This window comes from Prionailurus bengalensis, chromosome E2 (assembly GCF_016509475.1).
Source record: "Prionailurus bengalensis isolate Pbe53 chromosome E2, Fcat_Pben_1.1_paternal_pri, whole genome shotgun sequence".
Classification (NCBI taxonomy): Eukaryota; Metazoa; Chordata; class Mammalia; order Carnivora; family Felidae; genus Prionailurus; species Prionailurus bengalensis.
The window spans coordinates 8,820,530-8,837,691 of record NC_057352.1 but is presented as its reverse complement, the minus strand read 5'-3'; the positions used below and the strand labels follow the sequence as shown (position 1 = coordinate 8,837,691).

The 17,162-nt window shown below is 59.3% G+C and overlaps 2 protein-coding genes across 2 annotated transcripts; one reads left to right on the top strand and one right to left on the bottom strand.

Annotated features, from left to right (window-relative positions):
* The first annotated feature begins 196 nt into the window (after nucleotides 1-196).
* Nucleotides 197-3,791, top strand: GFY (golgi associated olfactory signaling regulator). The gene is made up of 4 exons (XM_043600269.1): nucleotides 197-406; nucleotides 1,317-2,520; nucleotides 2,738-2,911; nucleotides 3,401-3,791. The coding sequence occupies exons 2-4, from the start codon at nucleotides 1,338-1,340 to the stop codon at nucleotides 3,598-3,600; spliced, it is 1,557 nt and encodes a 518-aa protein (XP_043456204.1). The 5' UTR covers nucleotides 197-406; nucleotides 1,317-1,337; the 3' UTR covers nucleotides 3,601-3,791.
* A 122-nt stretch (nucleotides 3,792-3,913) lies between these two features.
* On the bottom strand, nucleotides 3,914-14,321 carry SLC17A7 (solute carrier family 17 member 7). The gene is given in 12 exon segments (XM_043600268.1): nucleotides 3,914-5,320; nucleotides 5,563-5,690; nucleotides 5,912-6,022; nucleotides 6,505-6,637; nucleotides 6,809-6,958; nucleotides 7,620-7,762; nucleotides 7,852-7,938; nucleotides 8,094-8,181; nucleotides 8,229-8,373; nucleotides 8,657-8,775; nucleotides 9,950-10,202; nucleotides 14,198-14,321. Coding segments are annotated over 12 exon segments (1,713 nt in total). The 5' UTR covers nucleotides 14,260-14,321; the 3' UTR covers nucleotides 3,914-5,026.
* Nucleotides 14,322-17,162: the final 2,841 nt, after the last annotated feature.

Sequence of the window (17,162 nt, the reverse complement as noted above, 5' to 3'; positions counted from 1 at the left end):
ATTCCTGGATCTGAGGGGAGGGACCTGGAGGCCCAGACTCCTGGGTCTTGAAGTAAAAGGGCACCAGGGACCTAGGCTCTTGGGTTCGCATGTAGGAGACACAAGATGGCCTGGACGCCTGGTTTCAAAGAAAAGATAGCTTGGTTGGGCCACATCCCTCCCCTGGATAGATGATCCAGGCCCTAACTCCCTTCCCCATTCCAGAAACAATGTTCTTTATCTCTGTCCCTTTAAGAGAACAAGCCTGTCGCCAGGCTCCCAGGCTCCCCAGGGAGGGGGTCAGGTGCGTCATCTGCGCCCCTGGGACCCTACCTCCTGCTGCCCCGCCCAGAGCCATTCTGCAACATTCACCCATCTCTGCATCCAGCTCTGCTCACCTGCTGTTATCTTGGACCCCACTGAGCAGGTAAGAGACCCCAGGCCCCAAGTGACCCTGTCCTATCCAGGTATCTGCCGCCTCCACCTCCCACTGGGCACAGACCTAGGTGTCTCTGCCTCAGACCAGTCCTGAGAGTCTGGGATCTCAGCTCCATCGCCAATAAACAGAGGGACTAGAGCAGTCCTGCCCCACAGCTCTCTCCTCTTGAAGGCTAAGGAATCCAGAACCCTCCACGCCTATCTGTGGAGGACCCAAGACTCGGACTCCGAGTTCCAAGTCCCCTAGAGTTCGATACTCCTGTTTCCTTTCTCCCCCGTTATCCAGCCTTCCCCCCCCCTTCAAAATTCTAGGCGTGTGAACCTTCAGGCCTCTTCTCTCTAAAGAACCAGGAATTTAGACCCACAGTGCCCTCTACCCTCTGGAAACAGGGAGTCTGAACCCCCAGCAACCTTCTCCCCCAGATCCTAGGAATCTCCCTTCTCCCTCAGATCCAGGCATTTGGGCCCCCAACCCCCAGCCATTCCTTCTGAGCCTGCTTTAGCGTAAACAACTGTGCCCTGATGGTGTCCCTGGAGCCCTCAGAGAGGAAGGGATCCTGCATCTCCTTGGAGGTCTACATCCTCTGAAATAGAAGTTGAGGAGGTGTGAGAGCTTGGAGAGGTGTCATTCTTTCCCAATTTTCCTGCCCCCCACCCCCTGCCTCGGGGAAATACATAAGGAAATTAACTACGACTCCCAAGAAGCCCCGCGCCTCAGTCTCCCTTAGCTACTGCACAGCCTTCAGGGCTTTGCAGTTAGGTCCTCCTCTCCCTGGCGCGGAGCTGGGCGGGATCACGGCCCACCTGGGGACCAGTGGGCGTGGCCTCCAGGCAGGGGCGGGGGCGGGGGTTCCCAGGAGGCTTCCAACTTTAACCCCTTCCTTCCTGCTTCCCCGCAGCTATAGGCGTCTCCCAGAGCCATGAAATCCCTCTGCCCCATCCTCTTCGTCCTCATCTTCCTCCTCGCCAGGCTGGGTTCCAAGGCTGACCCTTCGGCCTCACCGCTTACAGGCTCCGACCTCCCTGAGATGGGCCACCCTTCTCAGACCCCCCCTCCTGCTTCTGAGAATTCCACTGGAGACCAGCCTAACCCAGATTCCCCCGTGGCTACTTATCCTGAGCCCTCCAAAATACCTCATGCAGTTTCCCCTGAACCCTCCCGCCCTGACTTCCCTGAGACTCCCAACCATGACCTCCAAGAAAGCCCACACCCAGAGTCTCCTGAGACTCCTACATCTAACTCACTCAACACCTCAATATCGGACTCCCTGGAGACCCCCCAAATTAACCCCTCCAAAATAACACATCCAGAACCTTCTGCGGCCCCCAAACCTGACCCAACTGATATCCCACACCCAGAATCTCCTGAGACCCTCAAACCTAGTCCCTCCAAAACTTCACACCCAGAATTTCCTGAAACCCCAAACCCTGACCCTACACAAACTCCACACCAAGAATCCCCAGAGATTCCCAAACTTAACTCTATCGAAGTCTCACGTGCAGAAGTCCCTGAGACGCCAAATCCTGACTCCACCAAGAGCCTTCACCCCAAAACTCCAGAAACCCCAAACCCTGACACCACTGAAACCCCCCACTCTGAATCCCTCCAGACCCTGTATCCTGACTCTACTGAAAGCCCCCACCCAGAATCCCATGTAACCAGCAGCCCCAACCCCACTGAAATTCCCCAGACAGAATCCCCCACAACCCACTACCAAGATGCAACAGAGAACCCCATGACCTCGGACCCTGAGATCTCCGCCAGTCTTCACTCAGAAACCACTACACCTTTCAAGGACGAAGCACCAGCTGCCCTAAATGAGCTGCCCCTGAAGCCCAAAGCAGAAACCCCTGCAGTCACCCAGCCTGACTCCCTTAAATTGCCCACCTCACAGTCTCCTGGCACAGTTGAGTTGAAGGCCTCCCAGGACCCTAGCCCTAAAGGGCCTGACGCCCTTCTTCCCTCAGCCCGGATTGCGGGCCCCCCTGCTCCTCCAGGGTCCCCCCGTCAGTTGGCCCCTGCCACTCCGCGGGTCCCCCAGCGGCGCAGCCGAGGTGAGAGAGTCAACACTATCATCGTGGTGGAACGAGTGGAGGAGACTGGTGAGGGGCCAGGACCCGGACTCCCGGGTCCGAGGGAAGAAGGGGCTGGAGGCCGGGACTCCTGGGTCTCGGAGAGGTCGGGCTGGGGACCTGGCTCCTAAGTTTAAGGCGGGAGGGCGCTGAGGACGGGTATGTTGGGACTGAGGAAAGAGGGGGGTCTCAGGAAGAAGGGGGCTAGGGGGTTAGATTGCTCAATTCCTGGCCCCTCGTCCTTCAGGTGTGACCCTGGTGGGGCGCCCCCGGGGCGCGGCGGGAGGGGCCCTCTGCCTATTCCTCGCGGGGATCGGCCTGCTGATCGGCATTTTCCTGCTGCTGTGGTGTCTCTACCGCCGGGCGGCTCGACACCGGCCCTTCGCACATCACCGGCTTCCAAACGACGGAGATGAACCGGGTGAGCGACCCTTACAGCGACGGCACGCTCCCTTAACCTGGTTTCGCCTGCCAAAAAGTACAGGTCCTCCATCCTAGATCCATAGAAGCGCCGACCCCTCTCCATGATCCTGCCCCCAATTCTCCGAAATTACACACACACACACACACACACACACACACACACACACGTCCAGCGCCGCCCCCAGCCCAGCTGGGAATTGCAGCGGGCTGGGAGCCAAGGGTCCCTACAAGCCCCGCCTCTTCCCCCTCCCTGGGCGGGGCCGGAGCCCCGCATTCCCCGCCCCCCCCACTGCGGGCCCCGCCCCTGCTACGCGGATGCCACGCCTCCTCTTCCATTTGGGGAATGGGGCGCCCGCCCTTTAATTTGAAAACCCGGTTCTAAAGAACAGTCGTAATCCTCTCTCCCGCCTTCTCACTGGCCCGCGGCACAGTGAGGGGACAGGCCCCTTGTCTGCCTGGGGATGACTTCGCCCCTTCGCTCCCACAGTTATGCATTTGGAAGCCCCGAAGGACCCCTACGACCTCTACTTTTACGCGCCGGATGCCTGGGTCCCTTCACACATCGCCACCAAACAGCCGCCGCCCACCCCCCCGCTGCCGCCCAAGCTGCCCCCGCCGCCCTGCGGGAGGCGCCCCCAGAGCCTGGAGCCGCTCTCCCCCGCCACGCTCCCCAACAACTTCGTGTGAGCCCCGCTCGCGTCCCGCCAGACCTGCGCCATCCCCAGGCCGAGGAAGGACCCAGAGGTCCTGACCTCCTGGCATGCTTTGCTACCTAGTAGTCCTCCTGGATAGGAAGTCCCACCCACAGAGAAGCTTTCGCTGTGACCGGAGAACACCGTCTTGAGTGCGGCCGAATAAATCAACTGTTCCCAAAGCTAGACACGTGCTCTGGCCTGAGTCCTGGGAGAGGAGGGGGCTGGGACCCTAGGATACCGGGTCTGAGAGAGGAGGGAGCTGGGGGGCCAGACTCCTGTGACTGCCAAGGCCAAGGACGACTGAGTGTGAACACCAAAGCATTTTATTGGGAGTGGGGCAGGGCAGGATTCACAGTCACGGAGACAGACACAAAGACACAACCCTGCTCCGGGGAAAAACACCCCTCTCCCCCAGCCCCATTCCGTTTCCTGGGATTCTGTGACTTCTCCTGCATAGGTTCCCCAAATTCTAAGCCGAAAGAGGGGAGTCTGAGAGGGGAAGGATCCCAGGTTCTGAGTCATTTAGCCCCTGAGGGACACAACAAATGGCCACTGAGAAAATGAGGGTAGTTTGAAACCACCCAGGAGAATAAAGTGCAAGGAACTGGGGGAAGAGGGGCATCTTGAAACCACCATGGGGAAGTTCAGTGATGGTGGCTTCACACCGTTGAGTGGATGGACTTGAGCAGCCACTATTTAGACCTGAAAACTTGTCAGAAAAAGTGCATGGGGGTGGAGAGAGGCATCGTGTTAAAACCGCCATCTTGTTTCCCTAGACATTGTGCTAAGCTAGGGAGGTCTTGGGGAATTTGGTGCTTCAGCAGAACCTGCTGGTGGAGGAAGGGGGTGAAGGGGGGAGGGGGGCTTGAAACCGCCATTTTCCCTCAGAAACGCTGGTGAGAATCAATCCCTAGAATGGCGGGGATGGGCGATTGGTTAACCCAACCTGGAAAATGCAAAATGGAATCGGGAGAGGTTGGGAACTTCTAGAGGAAGATCTTCAGTTTTTCTGAAAGGAGAGGAAGGCTGAGTGATCTCAGGGCTTAACCCGAGAGAGTCCCAGGGGTTAAAGAGAAGGTGGTGGGGAGGGTGCCTCAAAACCACAAGAGAGAGTCAAAGATTGAACTGTCCATTCAAATAAAGCCCTGAAAGGAGAGATTTGAAACCACTGAGGCAGAACAAGTGGAGAAGGAAACCTTTAGGGGAATTTGGGTATCCTTGAAACTGCCAGTCTGCAGCTTCACTACCCCTGAGAGGCAACTGGGAAGGGAAGAGGATTTGACAGCACTGGGGAAGAGGGCGAGTGCTTCTTAGGCCTGCAGCAGGACAGAGAGGACTGGGGTTCCTTGACAGTCACTCCGACCAGTGACGTGTGGAATGGAGGTCCTGGAAACTGCCATTCAGTGGGAGGCACATGGTCAGTAGTCCCGGACAGGGGGTGGGGGTCTTGGGGGCTGAACTGTGCTGTGTGTGGCCCCATAAGAAGGAGGGGGAGCAGGGGGTGCCCCGGGGGGTTCAGCCTCATCCTCCATTTCGCTTTCGTCACTGCCAGCCAGCTGGTCGTGGCCAACGAAGCCACACTTCTCTTCGCTCATCTCCTCAGGCTCCGCCCACGGCTGCTTCTCTCCAGAAGCGAAGACCCCGTAGAAGATGACACCCCCATAGTGCACCAGGGAGGCGATTAGGAATACGTACTGCCACTCTTCCCGAGTCTGTGGGGGGGGGGGGTGACAATGGAGAGGTGAGGTCAGAGGACAGAGAAACAGGAGGGGGAGAGAGAAGGCGGGGGGGGGGGGCGGGGGGGAGGACGGGCAGAGAAAGGGAGACAAGGATCCAGAGAGAAGCGGAAAGACCCAGGAGAGGGCAGGGAATGGAGCCCGGAGAGGTTGTCGCACGTCAGGAAGGTGCCATACACAAACCCGGAGGGCGAGTGGGTCAGAGCCAGTGCACGGACCTTGTGCTTAGTCATGGCACCCACGATGATGGGGCACACCATGCCTGACAACGTGCCCACGCCGTTGGAGATGCCCATGAGGATGCTGGCGTAGCGCGGGGCGATGTCCAGGTGGTTCACGTTGAACCCTGGCGAGGCAACCCAGAAGGCGTCACTCTGACTCAGTGAATCTCACTCAGAGGGACTCCTACTGAGCCGCCCCACCTCCCACGTCCCCCCCCCCCCCCGCCGCCCACCCCGGCTCTTTCCAGACCACCTTTTGCGAGGCTGGAAGGTCCCCTATCCTGAGCCAGTGAGTTCCCTACAGAGCTGTCCAGAGTCCGCCAAGCTGCAGATCCGCGGTTCTCACCAGAGATGGCGAAGCCGCTGAAGCCCACGGCGAGGACCAGGAAGGAGATGGCCACGCCCTTGGAGTGCGAGTAGCCGACCACCAGCAGCAGCGTGGCTTCCATGCCGAAGCCTACGGAGGGCCGGAGGGCCGTCTCATCTGAGCCGCGGCCTCCCCACACCGCCTCTCCAGCCTGTTCCCGCCCCAGTCCGGCCGCCTCCATGCCGGTCCCTGGCTTTGTGCAGCCCGCCTCGTCCCTCATTCCGCCCGCGCCCGCCCTAACCAAACCCTCACCTCCCTGGTCCTCAACCAGGTGTACGGGGGCCAGCACCTCCCACCCCAGCTGGGTCCTCCGTGGCCCCACGCCCCGACTAGGCCACGCCCCGACTAGGCCACGCCCTAAAGACTCAGCTCCAGGCCCCTGCATAGTCACACGCGCCAGCCCCTGCCACCAGGTGGGCCCTGAGACTGCAGCCAGGGGTTCCGTTCCATCCACGCCCTCCTTCGCCCGCGCCGGGACGTTTTGGACACGCCCCTGGCCCCACCTCCACCCTCACCTGGTTCCGCCCCGCCCAGGCGGTCCCAGACCCGGCTCGGGGCCCCGCCCCACTCACCTCCACAGTTCATCAACTTGCGCACGTTAGTCGTGGACATGATGCGGCGGCTCCTCAGGAAGTCCGCGATCTGGCCGCCGATGGGCACGATGATGGTCATGACCAGATGGGGCAACGCTGACACCAGGCCCACCTGCACCAGCGAGCGCACAGAGCGAGGGCTCAGGGGCTGCTGGCCGGACATCTCCACCCGGTTAGTGCTCCACTGGCTCCTTCCTGTCCCTCGTTCCAACCTCTTGGGATCCGGGCCCGGTTGCTTCATCTCCCCCCGCTGCGCCCCCTGCTTTCCCCTCCTGGGCCCAACCTTGCTGATCTCGAAGCCGAACACCTCTTCGAAGTAGGCGGGCTGGGAGATAAGGAGCAGGTAGAACGTCCAACTGCGGCAGAAGTTAGCCACGATGATGGCGTAGACTGGCATGGAAGTAAAGAAGCGCCGCCAGGGTGTGTTAAACTTCTGGGGGTGGGGGGAGAAGAGCGGCCGCTAAGATCGAGACCAGGGCTGGGAGCTCTGCGTGTCCCTTCAGGGACCCTATTATAGTCCCACAGAGACCCAGGTCTCCCGACTTCACTAAAACCTCTGGGGACGCAGGGGCACCAGCTTGACCACGTCCCTGTGGGGACCTTGGCATCCTAGCCTCACAGTGACACTTCAGAGATGCAGGCGTCCCGACTGTACGGTGTCCCTCAGGTTCGCAGGTGTGCGGACCCCATGATGACCCTCAGGGACCCATAAATGTGAGCCCAGGAGTCTCTTCCCATTTCCATTATGCCCCCTAATTCTAGCCTCACTCACCCGTCTAAGCAACCCACCCCCACACTCGAATCCCGCCTCTGCCGGTTTAACTACGTCTCATACTGGTTCTGTCCACCTAGCAACCTAGCCCTGCCCTCAGCACCTGCTGATCCTTTCTTCCCCGGGCTTTAACCCCGCCTCCTAGGTTCTAGCCCCGCCCACTGTGCGTCCCCATCCTGTCTCCTCTGAGAGTCTACAGCAACCCAACACGATCTACACTCTACACTCCGTGCAGGTTCGAAGCCCCCTCTTCTCCTGCCTCCCTGCCTGGATATCTCTTCTTGCCCCACCGCTCCCCCGCCCCACAGGCTTGGGCCCGGACCGTGACCGGGTTCATGAGTTTGGCGCTCTCGCCGATGGCGTCCTCGATGTACTTGCGCTCCTCTTCCGAAATGCTGGGGTGCAGAGCCGGGGACTCGTAGGAGACGAGCAGCCAGAACAGGTACCAAAAGATCCCGAAGCTGCCTGGGGGGATCAGGAGGGGGACGGAAGCGAGGCGATGACCGGCCTCGCTCCGCCCCAGCGCCACCCGAACCCAGGCTCCGGACCCTCACCGTAGACGTAGAACACAGAGCTCCATCCTGAGTACTGCACCAGGACCCCGGCGAGAGGCATCGCGACCACCGCCCCAGCATAGGAACCTAAGGGGGAGGGTGCAATATGTAGAAGAGGCTCATCTATCCTCAGATCCGGGAATGTGGACTTCCAGCCCCTGCTTTTCTGGGACACAGAAGTACAGGCCACAGCCCCTCCTCCCTCAGACCCGCAAGTCTGGATCCCAGCCCCTTCCTCTCACCGCAGAAGGCTGTTGTTGCCAAGCGACTCCGCTCTAGGGGCGGGGCCCATTTGCTCCAGATCCCGTGGCAGGCGGGGTACGTGACCCCCTAGGAAGGAGAAAACCAAAGTCAACGAGAAGAGGCGGAGTCAGAACAGGCACAGGGTCATGTGGGGCAGGGCTTTACCTCTACCAACCCTGCAGGATCCTCACGAAGATGACACAGCCATAGTGGACTCGGGCAGCCGAGGGGATCAGCATGTTTAGAGTGGATGTAGCCACAATAGCAAAGCCGAAAACCCTGGTGGGAAGAGTCCGTAGTACGAGAATAGGGTCCAGCTCTCCCGCCAAAGCTAGGATTCTGCTCTTTCTGCCCACGGCGGGCCAGGCCTTGTGTTCTCCAAGACCCCCGGCTCCCACCTCTGTCTCACCTTCCACAATCGCAAGCCCCGCCTTCCTCCAAGACCCCGCCCCTAACGTAGGCTCCTCCCATTTCCCCGTCAGCCCCTAAATGCCAGGCCACACCCACTAAGTCCGCCCACACAACTGTAGTTCCCGCCCACTTCGAGACCCCAGCCCTGTACCTGTTGGCTGCGAATTTCTGGCAAATAAATCCTCCGGGAATCTGGGTGACAATGTAGCCCCAGAAAAAGGAGCCGTGTATGAGGCCAACAGTCTCTGGATCCCAGTTAAATTGAGCTTTCTGCGGGCCAAAAGGCACGTCAAACGAGCTGTTCCGCCCCCAGGCTCTGCCCCTCCACCAATCAGCACAGACAGATTTAGTCCCTCAGCCAATCAGCAACAGGGATTCCCCTCTCGCGCCAAAACACCTGCCAATCAGAATTCAAGCCGTCCTCCTCCCAACTCTGCTCGGGGTGGGCTTCCAGGGGCTGCTCTGCCCTAGCAACGGGGCCTGCTGCTGCCTAGAAGCCTTCGCTGTCTCAGTGCCCCAGCTTTGACTGTCTAGGGGCGCATAAATGGGGTGGGGACTCTTTCTCCACTTACGCCTCTTAACCAACCTACGAACTGTTTGCGGGGTGACTGGGTGGGGTCTGGCCTGGGACCGGAAGTAGCCAAAGGGGCGGCCTGACTGGAAGGGAGCAAGAGGCGAGGCAGGCAGGCCAATGCCTAAATCAGGAGTTTTTCCTAGGGCACGGGCACGATCTACACCGGAATTAAAATAGGAAGGATGTCTGGGGCGCCTGGGTGGCTCTGTCTGGTAAACGTCTGACTTTGGCTCAGGTCATGATCTCACGGTTCGTGGGTTCGAGCCCCATATCAGGCTCTGTGCTCAGAGCCTGGAGCCTGCTTCGGATTCGGTATGTCTCTCTCTCTCTCTGCCCCTCACCCACTCATGCTCTGTCTCTCAAAATAAATGGGTTTTTTTTTAGAATTTTTTTTTAAAAATAGGGAGGAAGTCTGAGATGAAGCGGGCTTTAGGTAAGGACCGGACTCAACGAAGTGGGATTTAGCAGCGACTGAACTTCAGAAACGCCAGGATCAAAACTCAGGGTGGAGCCTGCCATGGGGCTGGGATTAAGTTGTGACACTGGTGACAGGCATGGATGGCAGGTGGAGCAAAGTTGCTAGGAGGCCCAAAATGGGGCAGGGGCAAAACACGTAGGGAACCCAATGCTGGCGCAAAGTCTACACTGAGAAAAATAGGGGCGGAGCCTCATTTAACTGGGGGCAGGGCTTAGGAAGAGGAGACCCCCCTAGAGCAGAGGGGAGGCGTAGGGGACGCACAGATGGGCGGGGCTACTCTGGCTGCGGTAGGAAGGGGCTGAGCCAGGATTGCTCGTGGACGAACGTGACGTCAGCAGGGGGCGTGGGCAGGGCCAGGTGGGCCGGCGTGCCGGGGCACGCCCCTGAACTACCTGCACCACCACGTGGCCCCCGCGGTGGGTCGTGCTGTTGTTGACCATGGAGACGATGGCCACGCCCAGGTTGCAGCGGATCCCAAAGCTGATGCAGAAGCCCAGACCGCTCATGATGGCGATAATGTAGCGGCGAGGGAGACCGAAACAGGTGCAGTCCACTACCGGCGGATCCCGGGTCTGCGTCGTCACCGGGCGCCCGTCCGCACTCAGCTCTAGCGTCTCTGCACCTTCCTGCCGCTTCTCCAGAAGGCTGCGGGGCAGCGAGAATCAAAGACTCGTAAGTCCAGGCCCCCGGCCCCCTCCTCCCCATGAGTCCAGTGCAAAGCCTCCTGCTTTTCAAGATCCACGATTCTAAGCCCGCACTCCCTCCTTCCCCAAGAGTCTGCCCCTAACTCCCTTCGCCCCCCCCCATCCAGGAATCTGGACCCCCCCTCTCTCCATCCCCCACAGACCATGAATTCACACTGCCAGCTCCCTTCTCTCGCAGACTCAGATATGGGGGTCCTCAGTTTCCTTCCCCCCCAGCCCTGTTATCTCTTGACTCAGGAGTTTTAGACCCCAGAGTACGCTTCGTGATCCAAGAACCTGTGCCCCCAGCCCCCACCCTAAGGCCCAGAGATTCTCCAGCCCCCTCTTCCAGATATGAGTCTATTTGAGGAAGCAAAAAGCGCTAAGGAGATGCTTCAGCAAAGGTGTCAAAAGAACAGATGCTTCTCAGCCACGTCTGCTATATATACCGACCCCCTCCTCTCCTGCCCCCTGCGGCATGCCCTTCCCTGCTTCCAGGCCCCAGGTGTGGGGCTGACATCCAGCTGACTCCCTTCAGACACCGGAAGCCCATTCCCTGAGGGTGGGGAGAAGTCAGGGTCCCTGGAATCCAGCAGCCCAGCCAGACATCCCTGGGGAACCTTGAGTTCAGGCTGTCTGCTAGGGGGTAGGGAGGGGGAGTGGCGGGTGGTGTCCTGGCAAGGGACAGATGGCCCTGGTAGGGGGATTGGCTCAGTCCCCAGTGTGGCTCTCGCCCCCGCCCGTTCTGGAATTGAGTCTGTGATGATGGATAGGGTATTTGGAGAACCACCTCAAACCCAGAGAGAGGCTGCAGGGAAAGAGAGGTGCCCTGAGACAGGGTGTCCAAAAGGAGGGCGACAGAGATGGGGTGGGGGTGGGCAGAGGCTGAAACAAAGAGGGTCAGGAACACAGAAGGAGAGACAGAGACCCAGAGAGAAAAGGGAGAACAGACCAGAGACCCTGAGAGGGAAGGGGACAGAACCTCAGAGATGGAGAAGGACAGCAACCCGAAAGAGAGGACACATAGATGCAGAGAAAGATGGAGAGACCAAGGGACTGAGGAGAAACAAGCTGGGGACGTGATTTGCGAGATGCGGCCCCTCTCCGAGGCGGGTACGCAGCCAGGGGATCGGGCTGGATCCCAGGAAGGGGCTAGAACAGATGGAGGCGAGGGAGACTGGGACGGGGGAGGAAAGAACAGCCAGACGGTCTGGGGGGAGGCGGGTGGAAGCGATGAGAGAACACAGCCACCCTCCCCATCCTAGAACTTAAGGAGGTTGGGGGGGGGGCAGCTAAGAAACGGGGTAGGAGAAAGAGACTGGGGGAGTGGACAGTACCCAGGAGGGACCAGGAAAGAGAGCCAGATTGGGGGGGGGGGGCGGGGAATAGATGCCCCAGAATGTAAGCTCAGACTGGTAGAGACTGCCCCCACCCCGCATCAGCACCTGCCAGCCATAGCGAGTAGACTTTGACCCGGGTTACCATCAGAGGCTATTGGACCCTGAAACTCAGGATGTGATTGCAGCCCCTGAAATTTGATACCCGTTGTGGATACTCCAATGTGTCAGATAGATACCTGACCAAGGCTTTCTAAATGGGCTGCAGCGTGGGGGGGGGGGGGGGGGGGGGAGGGTGTCAGTATCCCACATCTATAAAATGGGGACCAGGGTAGAATGTGAAGTTACAAGGAGGGAACTGCCAGGTGATACTGGTCATCTCAGGACAAGAGAACCAGGGTGCAGAGATGAAGTGACCCAAGGGATTCCCAGAAGACAAGAACAGAGAGGGGGAGGGCCTGGAGGGAGGTCCTCCTCCCCTTCCTGGGTGCCCGGAATGCCGCGCTTAGGAAGCAGTTCACCAAAATGAAGAAGGTGTCACAATCTCCCTCTCCCTGGGTCTCTGTCTTTGCTTCTCTCCGGTTCTCTGTCCGCTCCCCTGCTCTCGCAGGCCTCTGTCCCCTTCCCTAACCCTTGGTAGTCTCCTGCCATTGCACAACTAGGGAAACTGAGGTTCAGAAAGCAGAAGTAGCAGGTCCAAGGTCACACACCAGAGTGTGATGACGGGTTCTGAGCGTTCCCTGGCCCCTGCCATCGCCCCATCCAAGGCCTGGTTCTCAGAAAGGAGGCACCTTGGCTCCTGTCTCTCCTGCATTCCCCTCCCCCTGCCATGTCCTTGTCACAAGTCGCTCCGGGTGACCGTCTGTTTCCTGGTCTGAGGGAGTTCCCACCCACTCCAGGATCACTCATCTCGAGGAAACTGCAGCCTCCATCCCAGGCTTGGGAGGGGCTGGTCTGGGTTCGAATGACGGCATTTGTAATTAATCCATTGATTTTTCCCCCCTTTTCGAACTGAGCCTCAGTTTCCCCAGCTTTGTCTAAAGGATTTAATGGAATCAGGGTGTTACGTCCAGTACAGGGCATTCTGCCTCTCCCCAGCCATCGAAGTAAAGCCCAGGGTTCAGCTGCAAAGCTCTTCTCAAACTCCAGCTCCTTGGTGACTGTCTTGGGGGCAGCTCTGAGCTCTGGGGTCTCTAGAGGTTCAGGAGGCAGCTCAGGGAGGTGAAGGTAAGACACAGACAGACTGAGAAGCCCAGACACACACGAGAAGCTGAGACGCAGGGGCTGAGGGAGGGGGCCTGAGCAACACATCCCTCCCACCACCACCCTCCTTCCAGCCCCCTCCATCAGCACGGCTCTCTCCCTCTCCTGACTTCGCACTGATGTATTTTGAGAAACTCGTGAAAGGAGGCGAGAAAAAGGGTGGGGAGGGGCTGGAAGATGGGGGAAAGAAGGGGTGAGGTTATCTCAGCTCCCCCGCCCCCCATTGCACCACCCTCCTGCCCCCTCCCTTCTGTCCAGCCTTATTCCCATCTTTCCAGTTACTAGAGGGTGGGGGAACTTTGGAGCTAGGAAGTGATCCGCAGCAAGGAGGACCGGTGTTCAGTCTTAGAGAAGGACTTGTATGGCCTAGGGAGAGGCACTGAGGGTCAACTAAAGACGGGGTCAGGGCCAAGGGGACAGGGTCCGAGGGAATGGCAGCAGGGGCATGGTCCTGATGAGGCCATCTCCTCCCCGCACTGTGGCCGGATATTTTTAGGCTTCTCCGCAGCTGAGTAATTTCTCTGACTTGGAGCCAGGGCTGGGGTTGGGGGTGAGAGATTTGGGTGGAGGTGTCCAGCAGATTGTCCTGGGGACACCCAGGTCACTGGGGTCATCTCCCTGGATGATGAGAAGTCCTTCTTAGCTCTAGTCTATATCCTTCGGGAAGTCCACCGTACCCCAGGGCCTAATTTTTGGCCTGCAACTTCTTTCCCCCTCAGAGACCCAGGATACCCTGGCTTCTCCTCCCAGCTTAGCTCTCCCCAAGGACAAGGACCAATGCGCCCCAATCCGCTTTAGCTTCAGATTAAACTCTCTGAGAGATGGACACTGAAAAAGACACAGGGAGATGGAGACACCCAGGGCAGGGGATAAAAACCCAGAGAGAGGGGGACAGACACCCAAAAGGAGAGGGTCAGAGACCCCAAGAGAGGGGTTGATAGAGATCTGAGACCAGTGGCCAGAGACTCAGAGAGAGGGGGGGACAGAGACTTGCAGATAAAGGGAAATAGAGACTCAGAGAGGGGGCAAGATCCTAAGAAAGGAGGCAGAGTGAAGATAAGTGAACAGAGACCCAAAAGTGAGGAAGGGGGTCAGAGATCCAAAGAGAAGGAAAGAGGCAGTCCCAGGGGAAAGGGTAGAGTCTGGGGTGGGGTGGGACACGGAAAAATGAATGAGATGATGGACGAGACTGGACCAGGGAGAGCGGACTGTTGGAGGAGGGAGAAAATAGAACAGATGAGTAGAACCCCCATGCACGGGTATCGCTCGTCCAACTGTCCGTCTCTGTCCAGGTGGGAATGTGCGTCCTCCTCGGACCCTCGGGCTGTTCCCCACCCAGGACCCTCACCACGCTCACCGGTGCAGCCTCCCGAGGGCGCGACCCGCTAGCTTCCGAAACTCCTCCTGACGGAACTCCATGGTGGCTGCCCCTGCCGCCGGTCCCCCCCCGCCGATCCCCCCGCCCGCGGGCCCGGGCGGCCGCGTCCGGGTTCCCGGGGTCCGCCCCGGCCCGGCCGGCCCCGCAGCTCCGCTCGGGGGGAAGGAGGCTGCGTGTGCCGGCTGCCTAGGGGCTGTCAGTGGACTCAGCGTCGGGGGCGGGGCGGGCGGTGGTGATGCCCCGCCCACCCTCGATAGACCACGCCTCTTGTGTTCTAGTCCCGCCCCCTCCCGCAGCCCTCCGGCTCCTTTCCGCCTGCCCCTTCCACTCCAAGACCACGCCTCTGGGTTCTGAACTCACTCCTCCGGGTTGCGTCGCCCCAATTCTATCCCTTCCCGGAGTTACTCCCCCCCCCCGTTTCCATCCTCCCCCCAGTTCCTTCTATCTCTTTTCTCTCCTCCCGAGTTCTCTTGCCCACCTGAGGTTTCCCTCTCTTTTTTAGTTCGCCCTAATTTCGTCCTGGCGCTTTCGCCCCCTACGGTTCCATCTTCTACGTTTCATTCTCCATCCCTATCCCCCCGAGTTTCTGTGCCTTCCAGTTCCACATCCCGCCTCCCGAATTCCACCCCCATCCCGCGTCGTCCCTCAGCTCCGACTTCCTCATTCAGAGGGTGCTTTCTCATTCAGAGAATTCTTTCCCCCTGAATTCCAACTCCCCATTTCGATCCACCCATTGTCCCCTCTTGTTCTTCCCCCACCTAGTTTCTTCCCTCTGGACTTGCATCCACCTGTTTCCGTCTTTCCTTTTTAAAATTCTACCCCCTTCCGTCTCTATTTCCCTTTGGGGCGCATGCCCCTCGTGGTTTCTGCATCCTCTGTTTCCTAACCCCTGACGGTTATATGCCAGTTCCCAGTTGCGACCCCCATAATTCCCTCCCAGCCTGGAATCCTACCCGCCCTTTGAGTTCTGTCCCCACTCCCCCGAATTCTCTACCCGCTCCCTGAGTTCGGTCCCCTCCCCAGACATCTGTCCCTGCCCTAATTTTTGCCCCTTTCCCCTGGAATCTGTCCGTCTGAGTTCTGTCCCCACCCACACCCGGAGTTCTTTCTCCGCCCCCTGAGTTGTGCCCCCTCCTGCTAGGACCTGTCCCCGCCCTCTTACTCCATCTCTGACTTCCAGCCCTGCCCCTTTGGGGTTGAACCCGGACTATTTCTAGGTCCCTGGCCCGCAGGCAGATCCTGCCCCTGCTCCTTTCTCCAGACCAGCCCTTCTCCCCGATGCTGAGGCCACTTCCAGATCCAAGCGCCGGGAGGGTGCTCCTTTCCTCTCCGCCTCCCTGAGTCGGGCCGCAAATGCGTTTGGGATTAAATTTTCATGATGTGGCACAGGCCCTCAAGTGGATTGGGAGGGAGCAGCCGGCGCGGCGGGCGGGCGCCACTGACCCGGTGGCCCGGCAGCCACTGCCCACCGCGGCCTCCCGTGTATCGCCTTGTCCCATTGGGTCCCTGGGGCTCACAGTTTTGCCAGTGTTTGAGAACCCCCCGCATCCCTGGTAAGGGGTGGTGGTTTGGGGGCCGGGACCTCAGGATCTGAGGGAGGAGGGGCTGGAGACCCGGACTCCCGGGTCTGTGGGAGGAGTAGCCCGCGGAGCCGTCCACCAGCGCCACCCTGTGGCGGCAGAATCCCCGGCCCGGGTGCGGAGGCGGCGGCCGCGGCTCCGGGCCAGGTGTGAAGGTGGAGCAGATGGTGAAGAGGAGGGAGTGGGAGGGGGGCCCCGGCCGCTGCCAAATCCCGGGCCTGCGCCGGAACCGTCACCATGGAGACCGAAGAAGGCGGAAAGGACCCAGCTCCACACTTTTTTGGGGACCTGAAAAAGAGTTCTTCGGCCTCCCACGGAGGGTCCCCGTGCTAACTACAAGTCCCAGCGGTCGCTGGACCTCACCGTGCGCTTCAGAAGAGCCGCGCTCCCCAAGGGCCGCTGGGAGTTGTAGTTTTGAGACAACAGCCTGAGGCTGCGAGGCGCCCTCTGGTGGACGCCGGAGCCCACGCTCGCTCCTTCGGGTCCAACAGACCCTACCCGAGATCATCCCCGCTACCTTTTCAAAACCTTCTCACCATCTGCTCCTTGCCAGCCGACCTCATTGACTCCATTCCAACCGCACTGGTCTCGCCGTTCTTCCAACGTTTACCACTGAGGCTCCTCCGTTTACCTATCCTCTTAGGACTCACTATGGAAGGAGAGAGTTAGCATTCGTTCATGAACTCCTTCTTTGAGTTCCTGCTCATTGTAAAGCGTTACCGCACCACAGGGGCGGAGCTACAACCAGGTAACACTGGTTCCAGACACCGCCACTGCCACAGGAGGATTCTAACTCAGCCAGGGGAGAACAGAGACAGCTGGAAGTTGGAAACGCTTCCCAGAGAAAGTTCACTGAAAGGGACGACTTTGGGAGTGTCCGCGGTACAGGAAACGGTGCTTGCCGAGTTGGAAAGTGGGACACAGTTTTGTGTGATTGTGACATGAAGCACTGTTCCAGGAGACGCAGGGGAGGCTGGAGATGATGGCATGCATCGGATCACCAATGGACTTGGGCAAGGCCCCCTGGGAGGGCAATTAGAAATTCCCTGGGTTTGGGCGCCTGGGTGGCTCAGCTCGTTGAGCATCTGACTTCAGCTCAGTTCACGATCTCACAATTCGTGAATTCGAGCCCCTCGCCGGGCTCTGTGCTGACAGCTCGGAGCCTGGAGCCTGCTTGGGATTCTGTGTCTCCCTCTCTCTGTCCCTCCCCCACTCACGCCGTCTCTTTCTCTCTCTCCCTCAAAAATAATAAACATCAAACAATTTTTAGTTTAAAATTAAAAAAAATTCTGGTTTTATTGACGAGGCACACTAAGGGGAGGGGGCGGGTACAGCAGAAACTAAAGAGGGGCTGCAGAACACAG

Excerpts from the sequence above, each read along its gene's own strand:
- GFY (XM_043600269.1), top strand. The coding sequence starts at position 1,338 with ATGAAATCCCTCTGCCCCATCCTCTTCGTCCTCATCTTCCTCCTCGCC. Across the intron at positions 2,521-2,737 it reads GGAACGAGTGGAGGAGACTG|GTGTGACCCTGGTGGGGCGC; the intron begins GTGAGGGGCCAG and ends CTCGTCCTTCAG. Across the intron at positions 2,912-3,400 it reads AAACGACGGAGATGAACCGG|TTATGCATTTGGAAGCCCCG; the intron begins GTGAGCGACCCT and ends TCGCTCCCACAG.